Genomic DNA, 27,449 nt, shown 5'->3' on the forward strand with positions numbered 1-27,449 from the left:
CAAACGAGGCAGCCCAAGAGACTGAGCAGCAGCAATCTGCTTTGTATTGTGCACTCTGTGAAAGGTCTGTACTACCCATGTCTTGGTACCAATGAAGCCAAAATACCTTAGTTTCAAGTCTAACTTGAAATTCGGGGCATTAATAGATTTCTAGTCCCCCAATTACTCTAGCCTTTTCTTAGCAATTCTTTTCTTAGTAATCCCCTTTTTTGTCCATAAAACCCTGTGGTACATTAGGCAGGTGATCCCACCACTACAGGATCAAAGCAGATGAACTCATGTTTTACATTCTTCTCCCAGTTTCTCTACAGAATGTTTTTCAGGATCCTGTTTTACCACCTGGTTAAAGTTGCAATTATAGTCTTACTGAAGAGATTCAACACAAACTTTTGAGAATTCATAGATCACAAAGAGCTACAGCAGAGATGGATCTTGCTGCACATTGCTACTGTTTTCATTTTTCTCATAGTATGCTTGTTACAAAATTAATGACCAAGGCATAAGCCAACACGCATCTTGACTGTAGAAATACTTTCCAACTTAGGATTCTATTTGGTTCCAGCTGAAAGCCTTCACAATGCTAGACTATCTGTTTAAGGAGAGAAATCAGAGAGAACTTAAAATGCTAGACAGCACCTTTGTCTAAGCAGGAGTATTTCTGTAAGTACTGAATCCCACACCACCTTTTTTTTTGCCCAAATATCCCTCCTGCTTCCTCTACCCCAAAGGCTTGAGTGGAACACCTGTAATTGAGTGTTCAGAATGACTGTTTATTGCACTGTTCCCATAACAGCCTCGGAAAGACGTGCTTTATTTCAGTGACCTTCCCCTTTGGTAAAGTCTGCTTTGTGACTTCACTTCTTGAGCTGAGAGATCCTGCTTTTCCTGAAGGGATACTAATCATAGTCAAACCTCTGGAAGAGATTCTATCCAACAATGCAAGTTTTGACATTGGAACTGGGAATTTGTGTCTTTATGGTGAAGCCTTACGCTAGTTACGCAATGAGCAGTTCTCTTAACTTTCTCACAGCTCCAAACAACACTCTCTATAAAAAGGGGAGAAAAGATCTGTTGCACCAAGAAACTCGTGATGCCTCTTCAATTTCTATTATAGTGCTTTCTTTTTTTATTTTAACAGAAGGTATCCAACACAGCTGTCTCAGTGTCTGACTAGTTGCTTAAAATTAAGGTAACCTCACTTCTCTTTCAACCTGGTCAGGTTTATGGTACATCCTGTTTTCTGTGCCTATCCCTTTCTTTTCTCCCTTCCTGCTTAATTGGCCCCTTCCAATCCCACCACATGTAAATACATTTCAGTAGTGCAATGCAGTGCAGTGCAGTCATACTTAGTGCAAAAATAAAAAGCCTTATCAAGACCAAAAAAGCACAAACTCCCTCCCCACCCCACCCAGCCCCCAAGAAAACAGCTAGTTATATGAATGCCCCTAAACAAAGGGGGATTTGCAGTCTCCCAGCCACACTTTCACATGCCTTGTTTTCTCTCCTCCCAGTCAATGTGGAGATCTCATTAACAGATAGGACGTTTATCAAAACCAAAGTCAAATGACAGAAATCAGAAAGGAGACAAGCCATTGTTTGGGGGCTGCAGAAAGGAGAGAGAACTAAATGGATACAGCAAAAAAAGGTCAGTAGTGGTTTTACACAGAGTTGTCTGATGCAAACTTTGCAAGAGTACACCTTGCAAAGGGCATGTGTGTGGATAAAAAACTGAAAAAATTTCCCTGTTCCAAATATACAGTCCCTATTTTAACAGTGCCCAAGGTAAGGTTCTGTAGTGCAATCAACTTTTCAAAGCGGCAGCTCTGTTTGGCCACCCTAAAACAATTGGACAGATCAACACTAACTTCAGTTTTCTTCTGCTCATGTAGGCACACACATAAATGAACAACTCCCTACTCCATCCTGCAAATACTTGGGGATATATATAAAAAGTATTTTTTTCACAGCCCATCTAGGGCTATGGTGGGAAAAGCAGGAATTTTAATGACAGGCATATAAGCTCTTAGGTACCTCAAAATGAAAACTTAAAAGGAAAACAAAATAAAGCTCACTAATTACAAAGGCAAGCAGGTTACTGAATCCCAGTCAGATCGTACCTCCCCTAGCCTATCTATCTCTTTTAACAAAAAAACCCCAACCCATCTGCCAGGGCTTGCCACTTGTTAAGATATCACTTGGGAAAACACAGCAAAGACTTTGGGTATTCACCAGTTTGGAGGTTATAACTTCAATTTGGACAGCCACAAGAGCCTCCACCAAACCCTTGTAATTACAGGAAAGGAGTGTGGGGAACCATTAAAACAGTGTAAGAGGCCATAACAGGGAAGGAGGAGCAAGAAAGGGAAATGTATGGAAAATGGAACACATCGGGGCAATGCTGCTGCTGCTGCTATACTAATCTCATTGTAATTGCTCACTATATAGAGGAATACTGCATGCTGCTTCACCTGGGCTCAAGCACATGCTTCCTCTTACCTTCTGCCTCTTCCCTCACTCCCAATCCCTTGTTGAAGATGGCAGCCCACCCCAGAATGTAAACAAAAGCAAATACCAACAGATATACCAAATTACAACCAAGAAGCAATTTTCTCAGTTTTCTTTTTCTTGCAAAGATACTGCATCCTTCCCTCCTGGCAGGTGCACTGTTTCATCCACATGCATAGAAACAAGGAAATAACTTAAGAGAAAGAATCTAAATCGGGGTGTAGGGATCCTGAATATCTACCTCTAAACCATAAAAATGCCAGGCTGCGAGGACTTTTGCTGTTTATCTTTACCAATGAGCCTATAATGAAAAATAAAGAGCACATAATGGAATCACTAGGCATTGCAAAGGGACAGCACCTAAACCCACTGTCTCTGGGCGCAGAGCTACAGTGATGCAACCCATGCCTGAGCATACACGGGACACAAAATGAGTAACACTTGCCAGCTGTTCTGTAAAGCCTACAAACTTCAATTTAGCCACAATAACCAGCAGCAATGAGGTTTTTTGCTGTTCAGCTGCATGTACTTCAAGGGGTCCTACCTTTTTGCTGAAATGCTGTTCATGCTATCCTCCTGCGCACCAAATGCAGTAGCACTTTTAAAAAGTCTACCAAAAAGTTTGATGTATAGTCTGAATTTGCAGTTACATAATCAGATATTATAAAGAAACAAATTTACTTTACCCACATAAATTTGCGACTACCATAATAGCAAATGCGTGGCCAGAGCAATTCTGGGTAAAGCAGTCAGAAACCTGGAATCAACTCCAAATATCCAATACCCAAATGCTTTTACACTGTCCTGGCAATACAAAAGTGACACATCAAGGGTGTAAATTAGGGAAAAGGGATTGCTATGAATCATGTATCTACACTACCTGTTGTGGCTCACTATTTAATTACTTAAAATAAACATATAATCATCAATCAAACCCAAAGAAAGACTCAAAGCTACTTAGGACTCTATGAAAAAAGCAAGTTCCAAGCCTTGTATAAAGGGAAGCAACTGTCACACTCTGTAGGACTTTTTTGAATTAAGTCTCCCAGTGAGAAGGAGAGACTATGAGACTATGTAATCACATAGCCCTCAACACAGGCAAAATCTGCCTGGTAGAGTGAAATCAAATCTTGAGTCAGTTTTATGAGTAGTAAAAAACTTTGGGCAGAAACAGGCTAAATTATGGGGAACAGTTCTATGGCATCTTAAATAATGTATATGAAACTATTTTTCAGGACTACAGCTTTCTGCAGGAGTACATATGCTTTCTCTGTCACAGAAAATGGACTCAAGTCAACAAAAGGGCACACGAGTCCTGCCTGCAGAATTTGGCCCACAGAATATTGGTCCAATCAGTTTTCAGGATTAAGCATGGACCTCACTGCTGGCAAGCAAAGTCATGTAGTATGTCCTGCCTGAACTGAGCAGCTTTTTTTATTATGTTTGACAAACAGAAGCTCATGATAGGTGGAGTGAATGGGAAACCACCAGTTTTCCAATTTAACTCATTGGGAGAATTTCTTTGAACCTGAACTTTGGAGCAAGGATCTAGGGAACTGATTGTTCAGAACATACAAAATTTGGAATAAATTCCAGATTTACAGCACTCCTGTGAGTTTCACAGCAGTCCAAGCTACATCCTGGCACTAGGACAAAAGAAACAGGACACCCTGAAAGACAATGAAGATACTTGTGAAGATACTTGTGAAGAATTAGTTCTGACTCCATTAAATGCGGTGACACTTCTTTCACCAATAAATAGGAACTATAAATTGTTTACAAGTTATTCATACTTAAGAAAAAAAAAAAAAGAGCAGCAGCAGATACTGGAGATTCAGTCTTTTCCTCTAAGTGGAACAGGTGAAGAGCAAGTCCCTTGTATGGAGTTCAAGCATCTCCCTCTCCTGGGAGGCCCCCTGTCTTTGGTGCAAACATCCCCAAAGTGGGGGACTCCCCTCTTATTTAACTTTGCAGCAAAGAGCTTTAAAATCCCTTTCTGTACCAGCACAGTAGCACAGAGTAACATTCTCTTAGTACAAGGCTCTCCCTCTCGTGGTGACAGTGTTACCTACTTCAACTGTTGTGTTCCTCAGAAGCTGTACAAAACACAAAAGAAGTGCAAAAAGGAGCTGAATATAAATGCTGACAACTACTGAAAGGTGACACCATTGCTTGCATTAGCCCTGGAAGTCTACTTGGTCAATGAGGAGATGGAAAATGAAAGTAATAATGAAAACCATATACTAGAATAAAGCTAATATTTGGACAGAGTCTTCCCTTGATGTTTATATCATTCAAGGAAAGTTGCCAATGCAAGAATCTTTAGAACTGTAAAACTGATATCACCTCCTGTTTTCTCTCTCCTTAGAAAAGCAGAAAATATGCACATATGAAATGAGTTTCTTAAAACATCACATTTCTTCAGAGAACGAAAAAGAAAGTATTTCTTCAGAGTATTTCTTCAGAGAACGAAAAAGAAAGGATACATGTTCAAAAAAAGCAAGATTTCTGGAATCACAAATGACTGACTGTCTTTTATGTAGAAGATATGTTAAAATAGTGTTCACCAGCTGATTATTTGTTAGTTTCACTTTCCCTTAGGCAATTGTATCTGTACACACTGCATTCTAAAAGTACAATCTCTAGTGTGGATAATCTACCTGTTTGGTACCATCCTGTTTGTAAAACCACTTCTTAGCCTAAAAATATAAACTGTAAACTGTATAACATGCAAAATGAATTGAGGTGTTTAAAAAAGCATTAGGAAAAATAAAAGGCAACAAAGAAATTAAATCAAGAAACACATTAAACTAGTATTTATGCTAAATGAATTACTGAACCTTACAAAGGATTAGCAGGGCAAGTGCGGAATGGGTATGCAGCCATTTAAATGATCTGGTGTTCTCAGTCAAGTGAGAACACTCTCTACAAAAATATGTATGATTCAGCATTCAGTCAAAGGAAAAGGCAAAGAGCATGGTCAGAAAATGTGGACCACTGAATCAGCACTCTGTTGCAGCAGCTAACTGGAATTAATTTGGGAAATGGCACCTGTTTGGCTTAATGGGACAAAGCCCATCCTTCACGTAATAATCTAGTTCTGTTACTGTGTAACTAATATTGAGAGGATAGTCTCCTCCTTCCCTTACAAATGGGTATACACAGAGTAAAGGAAAGCCAGACTCAGAAATCACTGCTGGAAGATCATAACTTTTAAACTGCAAGTACAAAGAAAAAGAATGTGGTAGTTGCCTCCACGTACATGCAAATGGCAGATGACAGGAGACTGTTAGGAACGCCGGCACTCGATAATTCCCATTCTTGAAGTTCTCATTTTAATATCCCAAGCTGTGGCATAGGTAACTCCCTCTCTTCTTACTCCAAAATAACTTTATTCATTTGCAGTGACACAGATTTGCTCATTCTCAGTGAAAATGGTTTGTAACTGATGTGACCATCTCTCATTTCTTCCAGTCTTCACAGTTAGGAGAAATGAGACAAAATTAATACCTCCTCCACAACCCTCATCCACTTGATTTTGAATGTTTTCATTTAGGAGTGATATGTTATCCACCAAAGAATGAATGTCAGCTGAATAAGATGTTCCTGAATAGAAAAGCCAACATAAATTTCCATACTCTCATAAGTTTGCACTCTTACTAATTTTGAACCAAGGCTTGCTGCCTGGGCCATCTGTTGCAAGGTGAGAATACAGAAAGGACACCCAAACTCATGAGGCTTGGGTGTCAATCAGCTGTTTCTGGGCTTTTGGATCAAGATGTTGACATATCCTTAGTGACATCTTTTTCAGCAGTTCTGTGGTGACAACTGAAGTCCAGTGGGACTGACCCAAAATTCAAAACGAACAGGAATGTACTATGAAGATGGTAAAGGGAACATTCACCTAGAACAACTTATGAATTGAAACTAAAACTTTCAGAGGTTGTTTTCATTTGAAAAAGGGGTGATCAAGTGAATAAATAAGGATCCAATTGGAATTTTTTAGTAGTCATGGATGGAGGTATTTCTTCAATCTCTGGCCACATTCTTTGTAACTATACAGAGAACAATGTTTCTTCTACCCCACCCTAGTGCAGAGGATAATTTTAAGAAATCTTAAAACTTTAAAGAAACAGGATTTGGAAGGAGTGAGAGACCACTTTCGGCATCTTTCTCCAAGGCTAGGAATGGAAGAGGAAAAGTCTGACATACACTTTTAGAAATGAAATAACAGGACATCTTAGGAAGAGAGCTAATAGATATTTGTCTTGATTAATTGTTCTTTTGATATGAAAGGGTAGCAGGGAACAATCTCTAATTTTTTGCAGAGCCTAATACTGTTTTACCTTTTCTTAAAAAAAAAAGTTTTCTACATCTTACTACATAGAGATTTAAAAAAAGCCTGAAAAAATGCTTGTAAAGACAATAAAGAAGCCAATAATAATATGAAAAAGCACAATAGAGCTGTAATAATTATTGGTAAATGCTTCAAATAGCTGCAGCAGTTGATTGGGTTGTGAATGATACATGTGAAAAATTATTTTTCTATGATCGTAGGCAGATGCAAAAGTTAAATGATTATACTATGTATATATATTGATATAGAATTGCTATATATATTGTGTACTGTATGTTCTAGCTTTCAGAAATACTGTATTGTAGTGTACTGTACTTAACTAAGCAGATCTAAATAGCAACTTGTCATTTTCCACAAAGTCACTAGTACTGTTAACAAAAACCAAAAAGTCTATTTTCTCCAGTAAAAGAAATACATACTGTTACAATCACGGACATTTGACTATAGAGAGACAATGTACATTTAACCAAAGGAAAACCCCAAACCAAAATAAAAATCTCACCCAAAAATCAACCAGCCAAAACTGTTGCATTATAGTCTTATTCAAAAAGGGAAGGGATATGCCACCAATCTAAGAAGAATATTTACTCACATTTTTATGACTGAAAATGAAAGAAAAAAGGTATCCCACTAATCCTTAATTACCCTTTCTGGAACAAGGAAAATCCCCTAGTCAGGCAAAAGACTTAAAAGAATAGAATGCTGCTTTCAGGGCTAGCATGATACCAAAATAGGCAGCTGTAGTTAAACATATTCATCCCACTAACTAAATGGGTGTAAAATGAGTTCTAGAAATCCTGCAGCTGTCATGGATTACATACTGAATAATCTTACTGACCAATTTCTTCTCCTCCTGAGTATCTACTGATCTTCTAGACACACTAACCATGATCCTGAAAAGATTTTGGCAAAGACCAAAGGAGAGAACATTACTTGCTATTTGTTAGTGACTGCACATTTGGAATTGATTACTCAATCAATATGTTTCAGAGTACCTGAGGTGGGGAAAGAGCTGTTTGACATGGTGCTTTGGAAACTAGAGACTCCAGACCTGGAATATTTTAGAGCCTATCAATATATTGTGCTGCTAACTAATTAAAGCCTTGATAATTTTTTACTATTATTTTTAAGGGAGCAAACAGGCAGGTTATTTTGCTTGGATTTGATTCCTTTGCAAGGTAAACATGTTGAAATTTAATGGAAACAAGTGACTGAACTCAACAGTATTGTTCCAGGGCTGTCATCCCCCACGGATGCCTCTCTCTGCTAGTGAAGCCTGCTGAGATGGACTGTTTTATTTATTTTGTGGCTGAAAGACCACATAAGGCTCTGGGAGGCAACGTCAGCCTTCCCTTCAGAATGGATACTCACAAAAATATCCTGGACCAAATTTGGGTGTCACATTTTTAATGAGGGCAAACATCTGATTTGGGCAAACATCCAACTAAGAGCATCTGGTTAACAGACTGCTTTTTATGAATATACGTGTGCACATATAGTGTATGAGTAGTATACCTGCTTTTCATTAGTCACCTGCCAATGCTCCACAGTTAATGCTGTAATCCTTGTTTCATCTAAAACCTTCCCTGCATCAAAACCATGCACGTCCACACTCAATTAGCAGCCTGTAAAGGCAGGAACAGGTAACTGGCTGTCCCTGCACATGCACACATCCACATGCACACTCATACAACTGCATGCATACACACACACACACACAGAGGCAATATAATGTGATTTTACTCAAAGATCCCACAGGTACCAACAGCCTACACGACAAATGAAAGTAAAGGACTAAATGGGAAAAATTAAAAGAAAGCTGGGCAGTTGGGTAAATGTAATCCTGTTTCTTGAATGCAAGGATACTCTCTAATCAAGTATATATTCAACATGAGGGCTGAACTTCTAGGGGGCTTTATATGGTTTAATGAAGAATATGGCAATATCCAGGTGGCAAAAAGAGAAGAAGCAAAGTGCAATAGAAAAGGTTCCTATTTAACATCTACATCTCAGAAAGGTATCTGTCCAGTTTGTAGGAAAAAGATCTCAGAAAGATGCCTGCCTGTTTTGTACGAACAGGACACTGCAGAATCAGACAGGTGAGCACAAGTACCTAACTGAGCTCTGCACATTCCTCTGCACATTTTTTTGCCACTGTGAACTTGGCAAAAAAATCACCAACAAGTCAACAGTAGGAAGACTGGACACTGTAGAAGTCTGCAGTTCTGTCTGGAAAATACCTAAAGTAAGCAATGCTTTGTTACACTGCTACCAGATTTTCCAGCAGGAAAGGCTCCAGTGGGGAACTCATGAAAGCATACGGGGCACTGTAATGCCTGAGCCCAGTGTGACAGAGAGCATTTATAAGGGATGCTGGTGGTGGTTACAGCTCAGAGAGGCTCAAGTGCTAAGAAAGTTTGCATGAGGAGTGAAAACAAAAATAAATGCCCCTTTGGGCTGAACTGGGTAGAAGTTCTCACATGTGATGGGATATTGGTAGTTCTTTTGTTTGTGCAATGGTACTGCTGTAGCAAAGGATATTTTTAGAATACGCTTTCCTTAAAAGGAATCACAGCTAAACTATCCAAAGGGGCTGTATTTATCTGCAGTGACATGCATGGAATCCCAAATGTGCCAATACAGGTTGCGCTGATGGAAATTCAGAACAGAATTTGTCCCTTGAAAGTAGCTTTTCACTGGATTTTCTTTCATGAATTTCACTGGCATTAGAGAGGCTAGAGTCAAATCACATAGCCATACCTCCATATTATTAACTTGATTTAGGAAGAGCATTTACCCTCCAGTGTTTTACAGGGAGCTGATGCCAACCTACCAATGAAGGAGAACGCTTTGGAAGAGGAACAAAATTGGAGTTGTAACTGAAGGTAAGAAGCAGCAGAAAAACACCATCCAATATGAAGAGACCACTATGCCTCACTAACATTCCTTCTTCCCTACCCTTTCAAAGAGGAAAACATGATATTTTTTGTAAGAAGGGAACATTTTGGATAAAACTTTGCTACAGATACAAAACATAAACACACTTCATAAGGCTCAGATGTATTTCTGTTTTAAAGCAATTGTCTGGAGGCTGTAGTATATTCAAGGCTGTAGTGTATTTACTTCCCAAGGAAGTATCCTAATGTTCTTTGCTTTTTGAAAAATAGTTGAGGACGAATGTGTAAATTGGGGTGTTAAAATACAGTTAACAAAGTATTTAGGAGGCTCTACAGAGGGATCTGGGAAAAAGAGGGTTGAAGGGGAACTCTCTAAAACTACCTGAAAGGAGATTTTAGCCAGGTGGGGAGCAGTCTCTTCTCTGAGGTAAGAAGTGACAGGATGAGAGGATATGGCCAGAAGTTGTACCAGGGGAAGATTAGATATTAGGAAAAATTTCTTGACTAAAAGGGAGGGAAAATTGGAACAGGCTGCCCAGGGAAGTGGTGGAATCACTGCTCTGGAAGTGTTCAGAACACGTGTAGATTTGGCACATGGGGACATGGTTGAGTGGTGGGCTTAGCAGAGCTGGGTTAATGACAGGACTTGATGATCTCAGAGGCCTTTTCCAACAATAATTATTCTATTGTTCTACGATTGGTTTGCTTACCTCAGTGCTACTCTCCTTTTCCTATGGGAAACATGAAGAGTTTCTTTGGGCATATGCAGCTGTGCACAAAAATCTCAGTTCACTGACTTTGGGGGAAGCCAGTGAAGTTCATGTAGGTCTGGTAATGGAAACTATGATCACATGTAACACGAAGAACTAAGTTAAGAGCATCAGAGTTCTGCTTATCTCGAACTGGCCTCTTTTATTTTAAAAGCTATTAATGAACAATTCTGGGGAAATTGGCATTTAAAAACCATGATTTACTTTTCTCCTGATATGACTTTGATAGAATGATGTGTACACTATATTTGACTCCTTTAAAAAAAAAAATAAACCTAGAAACTCTTTAGTTGAGTTTAGTTGCAGCACTAATAAAATAAAGCACATTATGGGTTCAATTTACTTTTCAATCTTCTTCACAGTACATCAGTAATCTCTGCTTCTCCTATCTTGGACTCTCAATGCTTGTGAGCCAAATGCTACTGCAGAGGCTAAAATACAAAAAGATCAGCAACACTGCTAAATATATAATGAAAAAATATTGATCAATATTTAACTTTACATTTTTTTTCACTAGAAGCATAATTTTAAAATTAAAATTATCTAACAGTATCCTGTTAGATATACAGTTAGATATCCTTTCTAACTCAGAGAGAATATTTGTCCAGATACTGGCACACCTACACAGGGAAATAATTCTTTTGTTCACCAAAATTTCTCATTTGTGTAGCTCTACTCTTTCCACCTTAGGTAGTCCTGATCTATAGCTGAGGGGGGGCAGAAATAATAACAATGAAAGCATAATATTTTCTCTACTCTTAGAGGCACTAATATAATTGATTAGTTATCAGCACTGGGAATAATTAAATGGATATACACTAATACCGAACACATCTTGTTTCTCATTTACATACGTTCTTAGAAAAACAAAACAAAAATTCCCCCTTGTGTTGCCTTATAACAATAGGTCTAAGAGAGTTAAGTGTTCCTCTCTTTCAAACAGGTTGTGTCCGTTGTGGACCAAATTTCTCTGTTTTATGCTAGAGAAAGCATAACCCACATTTTTGTTTTGTCAGTTTGAAGAATATGCATATACCTAAAACTCTCTCCATATTTTCCAGCTTAGTGATCTGTGAAAATATGTGGGTTTCTTTGCTCTGGCTGAAATGAACTGGATCGCTGAGTAGTTTTAAAGGAAACCAGCTGAGAGCTTATTACTTCTTGCATGAAAATAAGGTGCACAGCAGCAAGAACACTGACTTGGCATGGCTAGAACCAGCCCCTGTGGATGTGTATCCAGCATCAGGCCACCTCCATTCACTTGCCTGTTGTACTGGCCATGCTGCAGACACTTGGCATTTTCAGCACCTGCCCCTCTGCAAGGCCTTTCTACCTGCATTTGGTTTCTGTCAGCAGGACTGCCAAGTGCTGGGAAAGGTGTTCATTGCATTTACAAACTCAAGATTCCAGACTTAATGTGTTATCTGTAGTTTCCCTCATAAGCCTTTTTCCAGCAAAATTCTGATTATTTAGTGGTTAGTTGAAGACAAACCTTCTGGGAGAAGAGGAGGCTCAAAACCTCTCAGGGCCAAGTTCTCATGACTTCATTCCTCCTTCACGAATTTTCACAGCCAGTATAAGAACAAATCAGGGAATGGGAAAAGCAGCTATTTTGCTTCAGGCCAATCAGATGCTGCTTCAGTTAGGCTACCTGCTGACTCTTTACTATTGCATTTATTCCAATGGCTCAGAGGACCTGGATGCTGAATTAAAAGGGCTGATTATCAAGTCATAGTCCTTCTGGGCAGAACAACTACTAGATGCTAATTTGATATTATCACAGAATTATAGAATGGTTTGGGTTGTAAGGGTCTTTAAAGATCATCTAGTCCCAAGCCCCCCTGCCATGTGCAGGGGACCTTCCACTAGACCATGTTACTCAAAGCCCCATCCAGCCTGATCTTGAACACCGACAGCCCACACCTTCTCTAGGCAACCTGTTTCAGTATCTCACCAGCCTTATCATAAAGGATTTCTTCCCAATATCTAATCTAACCTACACTCCATCAGCGTAACGCCATTCCTCCCAGTCCTATCACTACATGCCCTTGTGAAAGGTCCCTCTCCAGCTTTCTTGTCAGGTTCTCGACGGTCTACCTGGACCCTTCTCTTTTCCAGGCTCGTGCTATTTTTTTCCTTTTGAGCAGCAAACAATTTTCAACAGTGAGAGCTGGAGAATTTCCTTACCATAGGACTGTCAGGAGTGTCATTATGTTTGAAATGGTTTGGGTGCTTCTGATTTTGGATTGGACTCAAAAGTATGTCTTGTACCTTTTCCCTATGGGACTTGTCTCATTACTAAGGGAGACAGGAGATGTTGGGATAATACTCACTAAAGGCAAGAGACTAGTTCCTCCACTATGTCAGTCATCCAGCATCAATCAAATACCTCAAGGTCAACTGAACCCAGTCAGAGGGTTGACAAGAAGTGGGGTCCTGATGGTACACGGGTTATTACTCAGCTCTTCTTTGGACAAAAAAGAAATCGAAAGAACAAAAACAGGCTCCACTTGGGTTCTTTGATCTTTGAGCAAAGGGAAGTTTCATTCACTTAGAAAGTCAATTAAATGCTACTCTCCCCTGTTACCTTACTGGGAACTTGAGCTGTTTTTGAAGGTAACAGCATGGGCCAGAAGTGGGCCTAGCAGAAGCATGACGGATGTTGAGAAAGTGCCCTCAGAGCAGTTCCTGCAAAACACCTACACCTATTTCCCTTAAGAGAGACTATTAATATGGTTTTATGAGAGGAGGGACCAGACTGAAATATCATATTACAATTTACAGACCGGTTACTGGGCTGCTAGGTTCCCATTATTTATGAGTCATTCCTGCCAGTACCCTGCAAGAGATCACTGTAGGAGAACCTTGCTAATGCACATGCCCCAGACACACACAGACACACTCAGGAGCTGTCCTCTCCTTGCTAATCAGCAGATGCTGAGCTTGTGGTCCTGCATTCCTTGTGGATTCAGCTTCCCAGAGAGAGGCAGACCTCAATGAAATAGGCAAGAGAAGTTAAATTTTGGTTCTCTGATTTGTGATTTCATATAATACAAGAATAAGGGTGTTTTAATGAACAACAAAACAAATTTGAAAGGGAAAAATGTCAACAATGTGGTAATTAACGAGAGGAACTCACTTTCACAGGACATCATGGAGGCCACCTAAAAATGAATAAGCTAGATCTCTGAAGGACAATGAGAATTATCTGCCACAATACATAATTTTTATATGGGATAAAAAGGTAAAGCCATGAACTAGTATGCCTTTAGGTTGTAGGCAAATACGTGTTTTATTTGTATTTATATGTATTTTATATGTAGAAATAGCTAATGAGGATTATATAATAAATCTTCTCCCTTAGGCTTATTGCTTTGTAATAATCCAACACTGGTCTTTCATCTTCATTCAAATAATCTCTAACTTACCACATGGCAGAGATGCAGTATTGGGTGAGATGGGCCACAGGGGAGATCTGCTCTAGCCAGTCCTACAGTTCCAATTCACTTCACCAGCCTCAGCAGCAGTACGAGAAGGCACCTCTCATTCACTCTAAGGCTTCCTCTATTGCACTTATGCCTTGCAGAGAGGCCTTAACTTGTAAGCTTGAATTTATGTTCTATTTAATGGTCTTTTCCATCACCAAAGCAATATAAAGAGAGCTTTAGCGAAAGTGAGAAGCAAGTTCAAGGAATGCAGGATATTGCATGCTTCAACAAATGGATGTGTGCTACAGTCTGCATTTACTCATCTGTATCCTTTCATTGGGTGTTTTGAAAGAAGCCTTTCAAGCATACTGAGATAGATTCGTTCAAACATTGTCAGCAGCAGTTTCCAGATCACAGTGACTGCCATTCTTTTTGCAAAGGCATACTGTAGCAATATATGAAGCTTGAATATACCTGTAACATTCAGCTATTATAGTTGTTTCCAAGTAGCAAATAAGTATTTCAAAGATGGGAGGAAGAACTGCCAAAGAGAATCTAACACTTTAAAACATAAAAGGGACTATGTTTGAGCTTCTAAATTCAGAATGACCTGACAAGCACTTTAAGCCACATTTGCAGTCATGCTGCAAGTTGCTCCATGTTTTACAAGATTAAGTCTGGAAGTCCAACAAAATTAGTTTATATTACAGGCAGTCATTTCTGAAGACCTAGGCCTAAATTCTTTGACAAGCATTTTAGAATTCAATCTAGTATGCCTTTGCTTTACTTTAAGAACTATGTTTATTATTTTTTTTAAATTGGCATCATTCATTCATTCATTCATTCATTCATTCATTCATTCATTCATTCACAACTTATCTTTAATTAACTTCAAATTTATTAGAACTTATAAAAATTGCCATTTCAAAAATAATGCTTTGATTTAGGGAAGGATGAAAACTGAAGGATTAAAATTTGGATAGTATTTGGATTTTGGTGGACGTAGATCCTGATTCTTATTTCATGTTTACTGGCATATCTCTTCTGGTATCAGAAGTGTATTCCAGAATATGCTACATCTTGACTACAGTTCACCAGGTTTACAATGGCAAATAAAACAGCTTTTCCCCAGACCTCAGATGACAAATAAGCAGCTACATATTTGTAAGTTGGGTAAAATTCTTCACTAGTTCCTCATATGGGAGAATATTCTTTGATACCAACGATCTCAGGAAAAAACCTTCCTTTCCCCAAAGAAAAACCTTCAATCCTTTTGTCTAGGTTCACCTTCCTCATTTTCTTCTGCATTCTAGTCTCCAGAACCTTTATTTTCTGTATAGATTTAGTGTGTCTAAATGGCAGATATCAGCTCTCCCTCTGCATCTTGGGCTTTATCTTTTCACGTCTTGATTTACATGCCAGCATTGCTTTTACCAGTGTGGTTATTAAAACAATATTTGTTAATGAACTTGTGCTCTTTCTCCAGCCCCTTGAACTACCCAAACTAGTTGGCAACAAAGAAAGACGTTACCCATATAAAAGACTCAATTGCTCTGGCACTCACCTCGAGGTCTCTCTACGCTGCATATTGCAGCCAAGAATCTGGGCTTCAGCATTTAGCATCTGCTGAACAGTACCTTGCAGGGTACAGAAAGATTCTGAGACTGAACCACCTGTCAGGTTTTTTCCCCCAAATAAATGGTAATGGAACAGGCACAGAACATATGGATGAAGTTACCTCTACCGAATCACAGGCATCTGATAAAGAAGCCGCAGGTGTAAAGAACATGCAAAATTGTATATGGAGATCTACCAAGTCAATACTCAGAAAGTTGTCCAGCATAAAAGAATATCTCATATGAAATGCTCAGTGTTCACAAGCAAAAAGTTTTGTAAACTTAGGAAAGCTTAATTTAAATACAGACACAAGTAAAAGCTAAACTAGCAATTTTTCTTTTTTTCCTTTTTGCATATTTTTGTTAGGTGCTTCTTCTCTGCCTAAAATATGAAGTCCAGAGTGCAGTTGGTGTAAGTCCTTATATGGATTTCAAGCAAGACAAAGATAGTGTCAAACACTGATCCAACTGAACTAAGGACCCATGTACTTTGGGAGTTGGCTTTGGGGGAAAAATTCTTACACAGATACACAGAAGACAACTAGGGAGAACACCAGTCCAAACACAATAAAACAAAATACAAAACACCAACATATATATGCAGATCAGGAATCAATCTTTCACACTGATCCTACATTCCTTTCATAGCTTTGTCTAGGCAGAGAATGTGGGATGTGGCCCTTCAGTCAGACTTTTTGCAAATGAAGGGAAGATTATTTGCAATGGTAACGTTTTAAGTTGTTTTGGCATCAGCACAAATTACTGGGGGCAGGATCAGATTCCCACACAAATACGGAAGCTCTCTAGCGAGCAAGGCAGGGATGAGAGAACAATACAGCAGATTAATTCTTGTCCAGTGACCAAAAAGAAGGGACATCCTAGTTATTACACACTTCAAAACTTTCATTACTTTTTCAAAGAAGAAAGACTACAGTTTTTATCATCCCCCAAAACAAGGGAACATTGCTAGAAAAATCTCTTTCTCAAAAGGAAACGTCCTTCAGCAGAAATTAATTCTGAGATGGAACCAAAAAAGAAACAACAGAAGCCTGGTAAGAGCCAAAAAGAGAACCATGTAATTCAAAAGAACAAAGTAGCAGTTCAAATGATACTGCAGGATGCACAAACACTAGTAGATAATCTCACAGATGACTTCACAGAGCCCCTCATCGACCCAGGTAATTCTTGATTCCATTAGAAAACAGAGAGAATAATACTAGAAAAGAAAATTAAGAAAACATCCTTCCTCTTTTTTAAAATAAAAATCAAGATCATCTCCCCTCCCCCCCTCTATCTGGAAGCAGGTTAGCTAACCTTAACAGTCTCAATTTAAAATAAAATATATATTTTTATATATATTCATATATATAATAAAAGAGAAGATATTAGTGGCAGTGTATGCAAAACAAAAAAGAAAACAAAAATTACTTTTAACAATCTCACTTTTTTTGTTTTTTTACACAAATACTGTTGTAAATATATTAAAAAAATCAGCATTCTATCTGGTAAACGTCACTTTTGCCCCTCTATAAAATTTTGAATTAAAAAAGTCCCAACAACTCTTATTTTTTTTAATTATTATTCCCCTCCCCTCCCACCCTCCATTCCTCCTTCTTCCACAAGAATAAATCCTGATGCAACTTTTTTTTTTTTGCAAAGATTGCGGGAACTAACCCTTCTCTTGTACCTAGATCCATAGGTTGCAACCTCTGATATCTTTGATTTTCCTCTGTGTTTCTCCTTGTCTTCTGTGAAAGTCCCTCTTGATTGTGCTGAGGCCCTGTGCTCAGCGAAGACACTGAATAAATTACAAAAAAGCCACCGTTGCTTGTTGTCTGAATCTTCTTGGTTTCTGCTATAAGGTGGTGGTGGTACGAGAAAAGCAGCGGGGAGGGTGTGCTGGACAGCGAGGGATGGAGCAGAATCCAGGTGAGGAACCTCTGATTCTTTTTCCTCACCCTGCAGGGACTCCACACTATCCAAGCCACACTGCCTCGCATTCCCCTCAGCCCTTTCTGTGTGTTTGTGGATGCGTGTGTGTGTGCAAAAGCAGATACGTGGTGGAAACCAGCAGGGCCTTGTTTCCTCTGGTTACTGCTCAACCAGAAGCAAAATATTCCACAGTTCTAACTGGATACTGTGAAGTCCAAAAGCGGTCAGCAATGTGAATCATGTCCATTGAAACACTGCAAGCGGTGTACTTATAACGACAGTAGGCCTTGTAGATTTGTAATATATTTTGTTTTGTTTCTTTATTTGTAGTGCTCTTCACAAGTGAGAAAAAAGATTTTTTTAAATTATTTTTGTCTGTTTTTTATAATTTTTTTGTGTGGTTTTTTTTTTTGTTGTTTTTTTTTCTTTTTTTTTTGTTGTTTGCTTTTTGTAGTAAAGAAGGGTTGTATTTAGAGGCCAGTAGCTAGAGATCCAACCAGTGGAGCTCATGAAGCACTACCTGGCCTTAAGGCCACCATCCAAGGGAGGTTGGGAAAATTATTATTCACCCAGCCTCCGGAAATGTAATGTACCAGCAGGCAAAAAACAGTTCTTCATGTAGTACAAAAAACAACAAAACGAAATGAACCCAAAAAAAGGAGGAAAATAAAGGTAAAAATGAAACAAAAATAATTTCTTAAATTCTAGTGCCATAGCTTTTTTTGTTGTTTCTATTTTTGTTGTTCATAACAAGGAGAGAGAGAGAGATTCTACTTATCCATCTGACACATGCATCCTCATGTGGTCGTTGAAATGCTCAATTTGGTCAAACTTAGCTGGACAGACAGAGCAGACGTACGTGGTCCCCTCCGTGCAGGCCACCACGCCGGCAGGGACAGCCCTCGCGCCGGTGCCGGTGGCTCCAGGCGTGCCGTTGGTGGCACTGTGCAGAGCCACATGCCTCTCCAGCAGGGTCTTGTGGGAGAACTTCTTCTTGCAGATGTAGCACTCGTAGGACTTCTCCCCGCGGTGGAGACGCATGTGCACATTAAGGGAGCTCTTCTGGGTGAAGCGCTTGTTGCAGATACTGCACTGGTAGGCCCTCACGCCAGTGTGTGTCACCATGTGTTTGATTAGGTAATCCTTTAAAGAGAAGGAGCGCCAACAGATGCTGCATTGGTGTGGTTTCTCACCTGCCCAGTACCAATGAGAGAGAGACAGAGAGACAGACAAAAAAAAAATCATAAAATTAAACCAGTTGAACTCTTTGCAATAAACTAATGGTAAGTCTCATGGGGGTCTTTGGAGAGGTGCTCTGGCTAACAAAGAGTAAGTCTGTTAATCAGTGTGTTTTGACACATAGCATTTTTTGCAACCAGAGGTTTCAAAATGCTTTACAAAGGGGGCCGCAGGAATTCCCTATCCAAATACAGTAAAAAGGAGCTCAGGTGATTTCTTCAAGTTCACACAGTAGGTAGACACTGACAAAGACAGGACTATAGTTAAAAGGTCCTGGCATCTGTACCCAGTTTCAATGGCATAGCCTCTCCTGTCTGTGCCTCTGTCTTGCCCCTCATGCTCATTTCTAGACAGGAAGGTCTCAGCCATGCAACTTCACCTTCCAGTGCTTCTGTTTCCTTACCACCATGCAATAAAAAAAGGAACAAATCAGTGATTACCAGACAGCTGACCTGAGCCAGACTCATTTCGGTCAAATTGCTTTCAATTTCTCAGGAGAGAAAAGACAGAGATTGTCAGAGGAATCCAACACTTTAGAAGAGGTTTACAATTGTTGCTCCCTTTTCTGGTCAAATGTCACAGTTGAAGCATGTTCAAGGAGTACTGGAAAAGGGAACCTCAGGACACAGAATTGCCTAGGCCAGCCAGCACCATGCAAAGGGCAACCTAACAGATCAACTTCCAGTGTAAGACACAGGAAATTTGAATATTTGGCTGCCAGTTCAGTCAAACACCTTATGAGGTAAACTAGGGAGATAAAACATGTATGTAATCTTCTACATTGCCTTGCGTTCCCAGGACTGTTGTAAAACTTATTATGGAAACTCGTATAATTGAACTCTGATCATGTTCAGACAAACCAGTGACTACAAGGATAAACTGGGAAATATACTTAGCTGAGCACATATACTGCTTTTTTCAGACTACTCTTAAATCCTGCTCATGCTCAGAGTTCTGAAAGATAAGGCATGGTCTCATGTTTCATGGTATCAAGCAATGTTTTCATGATATGCTGCTGCACTGATAATGTAGCCAACAAGCAACACCCTGAATGCCCCATAGAAAGCTACTTCTTAATTTGCTTTCTGAATCACTTGGTGAATATTTCACGTGTGGAATTCATCATCCCCAAAGCTCTCAGGGATAGAGATGGTACTATAGCTCTGTAAGAATCAAAATGATCCTCTGTTTCAGTGATTGAGAAAATTATTTTCCTGTGGTTATTCTGCAATTTCTCCTTTTTTTTCTTCTCCACAGACATCCTGCTTCCTTCTTTTTACAGTCTGTTTTGAACTGTTTTAAATCCTGAAGAGTCAATCTTCAGGGACCAAGACATGCCTGTGGTAATATATAATTCACTCATTGTATAGTGAGATTACCATATGCTACTTAAACTCAATTTTAAGAGGAGATAATTAAAATAGATTAGATGTGGAAGACCTACTTTTTATCTCCCCCAAGTCTCTGTTTCTTTTTATTTCATGGTTTGCATATATGATGGTGACATCCACGAATGAAATCCACTTGCTGGTCTTCCTTGCACTCGTGAGGACTTTGTCCCTACTTGGTGAAAGACATTTGCTCAAAACACTAAGTCCTTGCTTTCCTGATGGCTTTGCCACACACAGTACTGTGTTGTGTGTAGACAGGTCAATATGCATGACATGTGATGTGGAAAATGATAGCGTGTCAGCTAGAATAACGTCTGATTAACTTAGAATAGGCTGATTGTATTTATGGAGCTCATTTTTGCCTTGGGCAATATATGTCCCAGAGTCTGTAGTACGTGGGTCTCCTCCACTCTAGACCCTGTTAAGATTGTGCTATAAAAACATGTTAATTTTTGCCTGCTTATGTTCCTAAGATACACTGGGTTGTGGCTTTTTAATCTCAGCTTCAAAGTCTTCCTGGGATTTCTCCTCTCCAAAGAATTGCAAAACTTTAGTTTTTCTTTTTTGTATGCAAATTTTTGTGCTCCCTAAGTGAGCACAGTAGATTCTTTATTCCCGCGATTCCTCATTTTCAAGTCAGAGAAAACTTTGCTCAGTGAATTAAAACGTGCATGTTCTTCCTTTTGCTTCTTTATTTTGTATTTGGCTGGTATTAGACTGCAATATGGGGTGATTAGAATAATAGAATCTGAGCATATCCTGAGTTGGGAGGGGGAAGAAGCAACGTCAGTGCCTGGCCACGGCTCCCTTTTCTAGTCCCTGTGCTCCTGGTGATGTAGGCTGTGCGGCTCTCTGAACCCTAACTGTAATGGATACCTGGTGCTGACACTGAGGTCATAGAATCATAGAATCCTGACTTGGAAGGGACTTCCAAAGATCATCAAATTCCACCTCCTGGTCCTGCACAGCACCACCCCAAGAATCACACCATGAGCCCAAGACCATTGTCCAACAGCTTCTCAAACTCTGCCAGGTTTGGTGCTGTGACCAATTCCCTGGGGAACCTGTTCTGGTGCCCACCAACCCCAACCAAAGAGTGAAAAACCTTTTCCTAATATCTACTCTAAACCTACCCTGAGACAGGTTCATGTCATTCCCTTGCGTCCTATCACTGGACAAGAGAGAAGAGGTCAGTTCCTGCCCCTGCACTTCCCCTCATGAGGAAGCTGTAGGTCACAATGAGGTTTCCCCTCAATCTCCTCCAGGCTGAACAAGCCAAGTGACCTCAGCCACTCCTCAAATGACTTGCCCTCATCCCATCACCAAATTAGAAAGGTGTGGAGGCAGCAATGTTGGTGCTCTGCTGTGATCCCCTTGGCATGTCTTCTGCAGCCTTTAATCCAGTATTAATCACAGTGTGATATGTGGGAAAGGCAATGGTGCTGTATAAAGTGCAGACACTGCATACACTCTAGCACTGTATTTCCACAATATTGTGGGATATATTAAAGTGAGTATACACAGAACATGGAAAAATAGCAATCTCTAATATGTTTGCACCCATGTGAAAGAAGAAAAGGATGTCAGTTTCTGTTGCATGGAAAGCCAATCAGACTGTAGTTTTTGGAAGCATAAAAACATATAGAGATGTAAAGGCCTTTAAGTTACTGAATTCAGGTTTATGATTAGGCTCTTCCATGACTTCTCTTGTGAGCCCTCCAAACAAAAAGATTAACTCAAACATTTGCATCTCCCAAAACTCTCATTTTTTTCTGTGGATCTTTTCCAGGGCCACTTTGCCCGGCTTCTTTCAACAGGCCTAAGGAAAAGTCACCCTGACAGTGGGAACAGGTGTCTCCCCCCTATTTTTGTAATGATCCTGTCCAGCACTAGATAAGGTAGCAGACAGACTTTCTCTGGGGCTGCACACATAATGATTATTTTCAGGAGGGCTGTTTGAAGCCTAGCTCTCTGTGGGTTAAGGTGAAATTATTCCCCCAGGAGCCAGTTAGCTCCTAAATGAATTTTGAAATGATTTATCTACCCAAATATTTTCTTGCCACCACAGTTCATTTTTTAGGGCATTCTCAGACCCACACAAATAAAATATTAATCCGTGATTCAAGATGCCTATCAATTTCCTCGGTTGGTATTACTTGTAGTAGCTAAGAATGTTTTAGATCACATCTTCCAATATCATTCTTTATCTGACTCCAAAACCAAAGTGCAGTGCTAGGGGAAATAAAGTACCTAATCTTGGTGAAGTTATTTGTAAAACAGTCTTTTTAGCTTTTAGAACAAGGATGCAAGCAGATATATTTGACTGTGTTCTGAAGTGGATATTTTTCTCAATACCAACACTATCTATGTTGCATTTTAGCTCCTCATCCACAACAGAGAGATTGAGAACATAAACAGACACAAAGGTAATACTGGGATTCAGGACTCTTGATCCTTGCAATTATACATTTTGTACCAGCCCTGAGAAGTTGATCTTTTTGTATATGTACATGTACATGTACATGTCTGCTGTAGATATCTAGAGGAGTTTTTCATTTAAGTGATAAATACAGGTAAATTGAAGTTAAAAGTTTACATTTACACATGGAATTGAAATCTATTGCATCCAACAGAGAGGCATGTTGGGCAATGTTTCCAGGTTCTCCTCCATGTATCACAAACCCAGCATTTATTTTAAGATCTGATGTTAACAAAACCACTGCTTGGTGAAAGAAATATTTATTCTTTCTCTAAACTAGAATGTCTCTCCAACAGAGGAAGAGCCAAGGGCTAAAGTAAGCAAAGCACTCCTGAACCCATGACAACTCCATGTAAAATACATATCCTTGCTTTGAAGTCTCATAACTTGGCAAAGCTAGAAAAGGCGGTTTTGGCTCAGTGGCAAATATGGTTACCTATGTTATCTCAACAGACCATAAACCATGTACTAAAGCAGCTGCAGTTTTAATCAGAAAGAGGCTGATATTGTGTTCCATTGTGCTCCACGTATATTCTTTAAATATTTTCTCATTGAACCCTATGTTTCTGTACGCACAGCTAGTGATGCCTCTGACTTACCAAGAGACAAGGGATTACAGCAATTAGCCTCAGTGAAGTAGAGAAAGACTTTCTGACAAAACCCCAGATTTAATTTCTTATAGTAGTATGTGAGATCTAGAAAATCTGTGGCAGTGTGTGTAACATCTGGGCATGGACCTACTGCTGCAGCTCCACCAGTAATGAATTTGCCCTAACCTCACCACTATTTTAGCTTAATCTGTAAACCCCATATCTGTAAAACCTACAGGGGGATGCCCTTTGTTAGTAGATATAGTTTTTCCTATGACCTATTAGTTTCCTCTCTTCCACTTAATGTTGCCTGGTCTGCTTGCAGGGTACAATGAATGCTCACCATTTCCTTGGATGGATGCAAGGCGCATTTTACTCCAAGAGAAATGAACTTGTTTCTGCACCCTGCATAGTTAGGCCCCTATCTGGGATCTGTATTCTCCTGCAGCAACTCAACTTCAGTGCAGTAAGGCCAGGAAGTGTTCAGTGACACCAGCTCCCTGGATAAGCCCTCCCTCCTGTTTATCCTGGGGGCTGGCAGGCTGGCAAACAAAATCGAAGACCATGGTTGTGAAGGGCTTTCTGTGGCTCCACATGCAAGCCAAAGGGAAGCACTCTTACCTGTGTGTACAAACATGTGCTTGACGTAGTTCTGTTTGGCGGTGAAAGTCTTGTTACAGAGAGTGCACTCATAAGGCTTTTTTTCGCCTTGCCCACCCGCTGTGCTGTGGCCCGCAGACGGGGCCAAGGGCTGTGGGGCTGGCAGTTGGGCAGTAAAGGTTGACAGGCCAGGCTGGGACACTGTCACAAACTGTGTCTGTTGGCCAGCTAATGGCTGGGGCAGGCTGAAGAGAAAAGGCTTAGGGCCACTGCCAGCAGACTGTGTGGTGAAAAGGGCAGGCAGGTAGGTGTTGCCAGCTGTGCCAATGACCTGAGTGTTGCTGGTCAGAGTCAGTGGCATTCTCAGATTGCTGGTGAGGGTTTCTGTCTGGCGTAAGTAGATCTGTGTGGTTGGCAATGGTTGGGCAACAGATGTGTTGACAGAAGGCTGCAAAGCCCCCTTTTCGGTGCTGTTATTGACTGTGAGCACTTTGCTGTCCATTTCAACGTCATTGCTTCTCTCTGGTGAGGAAGAGTTGGCATCTACATGTTGCTGTTGCTGCTGCGGCTGAGTGCCATCAGCAGGGACATCATTTTGATCTGCTTGAGTAGGTTCTTGCTGCCCATCCCGGCCCAGACCAGCCATAAACTGCTGCTCCATGGAATCAGGCTCAGTACCAATGGAGGAACTGACACCTGAGTCAAAACTCTCCCCTTTGGGCTCGCTCTCAGTGCCTTCTGCTTGGTCAGTGTCCTCAGTGCATTCCTCAGACTCGTTGCGCTCAAGGATCTGCACCCTCTGTTGGCCGTAGTAGTCATAGTCATCCTCCATCTCCTGTTTAATATGGATGTTGCCCATCAGGGTTTGGATTCGGACAGGGCGGGGCTGCTTCCGGCAGTGTGTGGTCTCTGGAGTGGTGGAGAGGTACCGCTCCATCTGCTGTGACCGTTCATGGATCCGGGTAATCCAGCTGGGGTCTTCTATGTGATGGTCCCTGGGGAGTCCCAGGGCTGTCTCATGGTGGCTGACAACAGCTCCACTGTAAAAGGAGCGCTCCCCACTGCCATTTTGCATGGAACAGGCATAGAGGGCTGAATAGATCCTGTCCACACTGTGCTGTGAATGGCTCTGTAGGTAGCCAGACTCTGTGTCAGTGCTCTGCCCCGAGGTGCCTGATTCAGGTGTTCCCCTGGGTGTCTCTTGGCCAGAATCCTGAATCACTGGGTAGACATCTCCCACATTTTGTGAGACAATCCTTGTGCACTCATCAATCACAGTCTTGATCTGCAGGATGCTGGCGGCTGTGAGGATTTGGAGGGCCTCTGACTGGGAGACCCGCAGCACCCCGCTGTACATGAAGTCAATGAGCTTTTGCACAGACTGGACTGACACCACTGAGGGGATCTCGATGTCGCTGTAGCCCAGCAGCAGCTTGTCCTGGAAGAAGGGGCTGCCAGCCGCCAGCACGCAGCGGTGGGCGCGCAGCATGCTCCCGTGGATGCGGACCGTCACGTCACAGAAGTGGCCACGGTTGCGCTGCTCGTTGAGGGTCTCGAGCACAGAATTGCTGAAGTTGTGAAGGTTGATGCTATGAATGCGCTCTGTCATCCCCTTGCAACTGATGTTACCTGGAGCAAAGCAGGTGACAAAAGCAAACAAAAAAAAAACAACAGAATTAGTCTTGTCCTCTGCAGGGCCAGAGTGAGAGCGCTGGCAAAGGCAACTTCCCACTGTGTAAACAAAACTGATCACACAAGAAAAACCACACACAGAGGCATGGGTAGGAACACATCATCTGGTAAGGCGACAAGTAAACTTCCATACTCATTTCCAGAAGCTTAAGTCCTGAATCTTTGGACAAAACCAAATGAAGACAGGTGTAGCTGGACCTGAATTACAATCATACTCCTGAGTCTTGGACTTCCCATCAGTTTATCTGGCTTTAAAAAGCTTAGAGCCAGCCAACTGTAAACACTGAGCACATGGATTAAAACTGGATTTTAAGCTCTGGATTGGATTTATGCCAGAAGAGATCAGAATCTGTAATGATCCTAAGTTGTTAATGCAAAGAGTATATATGAAAATATGTTTTCAATCTAGATTGGTATTTTAAGGAATTTAGATCATGTGTTTCACAGTACAGTTACTTGTATCAAAAAACCTGGCAGTCACTTTCTAAAATCCAAATCTGGTTCAAGATTTAGACTGTAAATGTTCCTAAAATCCCACGCAGAGTTTTGTCTGGGGTTGTGGTTTAGAACATTTGCTACCCAATAGTGACAAACAGTTCCCTGAAAGAACCCAAAGCAAGAAGTTAACATGAGCTGTCCCCTTCATTTTTAGCATATCCCAAGTTCTGACTTGCACCAGACCGCCATCATATAAAAACAAATGTTCTCCTGCTGTTATTTACTTGACAGAAACTGGAAAATTACAGACATTTACTCCAAGGAAGATTTTGTCTTAGTTTGGCTGAATTATCTAAATAGAGAACAGTTTAGAAAAGCATCTAACCAATTTGGATACAGAGCTAACATAATCTTCAAAATTTACAAGTGACTAAAAAGAAATTTATCAATCTCCCAATCCACTGCTCCCCATCTTCATCTTGTTTGCTTTGGTTTCAATGCCTTCTGATTTCCTTTCCTGTTCTTTACCAAATTTTCATCTATTTGGATTTTGACAGGCAGAAACTATGGTTTCACCTTTTAATTATAAAGTATCAATTGTCCCTTGAATGGTAAACAAATAAAACACTATTAATAATTCTTTTAAGCATTTGTAGTACATGTGGCACCTTGGTATCTAGAAAATTAGGCAAAGTAACGCTAAATCACCACTGGTATTACAGGCATTTTGTCATGCATGTTCCACCAAAGGTCTAACCACTCTTGCCACAATAACTTGGTAACGTGTGAGCATTCAAAAATAGAAGTTGGTAAGTGTGAGTAAATTAAACTAGCTTATTGTCACTGTCTAACAAATGTAAGATCAAATAAACAGCACTGGAAGCAGTTGATGGGCACACACAGGCCTTTTAGCCCAGCAACCTCTGTCTGCTCCACCCGAAGGAGTGCTTCACATCTCATCCAGAGGCAGTCGAACACTTCTCACTGCAATTTGCAGGCAAATGTGGCATCCTCCCTGCTCTGCCTTTTTCTTCCCATTTATTCACTACCAACATCTCAAGCACCCTCTCTTCTGGTGGTTCCAAGAGAAACCACCAGGGACACAAGTGGTTATTTTAATTCTCTGAAGTAGCTGATGATTAAAGGGAAGCACAAAGGTCAGGAACTAGAAATCACAAAGGGGCCAAGCTGTCTGAAGAAGTCCCATGTTAACAGATGTAAACCAACCTGTACCAGAAGGTTACTAACTTCCATGTGTGATTAGCGTGCTGAGGGGATGCTCACATAGAAGAAAAGAGGAGGAAATCACTAACACCATGATGGAGGTTGTGAAATACATCTGTCTTGTTCATAAGCTTAGCCAGGAAACCTGAACTTCTCTCTCTAATGGGACTGATCATTGGACTAGAAAAACATCTTAGAAACTAGGAGACTTTCCTTCAAAGGCATTGGAACTATTATTACACAAAATAATGTAGAGAAGAGATGTATTTCCTCCTCCTTCCTGATAGAGTA

At 40.5% G+C, this 27,449-nt stretch overlaps 1 protein-coding gene across 6 annotated transcripts in view; it reads right to left on the minus strand.

Moving 5' to 3' along the window:
• Positions 1 to 17,861: 17,861 nt before the first annotated feature.
• The window catches only part of ZBTB20 (zinc finger and BTB domain containing 20), a 444,040-nt gene continuing 434,452 nt past the window's right edge, over positions 17,862 to 27,449 (minus strand). For all 6 annotated transcript variants that reach the window (XM_031056601.1, XM_031056598.1, XM_031056600.1 and 3 more), the window contains 2 exons: positions 23,826 to 25,433; positions 17,862 to 18,698 (listed from right to left, as the gene is read on the minus strand). In XM_031056601.1, the coding sequence (XP_030912461.1) occupies positions 18,280 to 18,698; positions 23,826 to 25,413 (2,007 nt within the window). In that variant the 5' untranslated portion in view covers positions 25,414 to 25,433 and the 3' untranslated portion in view covers positions 17,862 to 18,279. The remainder of the gene's footprint in view (positions 18,699 to 23,825; positions 25,434 to 27,449) is intronic.

The sequence above is a fragment of the Geospiza fortis genome, unplaced genomic scaffold (genome assembly GCF_000277835.1).
Source record: "Geospiza fortis unplaced genomic scaffold, GeoFor_1.0 scaffold1, whole genome shotgun sequence".
In the NCBI taxonomy this organism is placed as follows: domain Eukaryota; kingdom Metazoa; phylum Chordata; class Aves; order Passeriformes; family Thraupidae; genus Geospiza; species Geospiza fortis.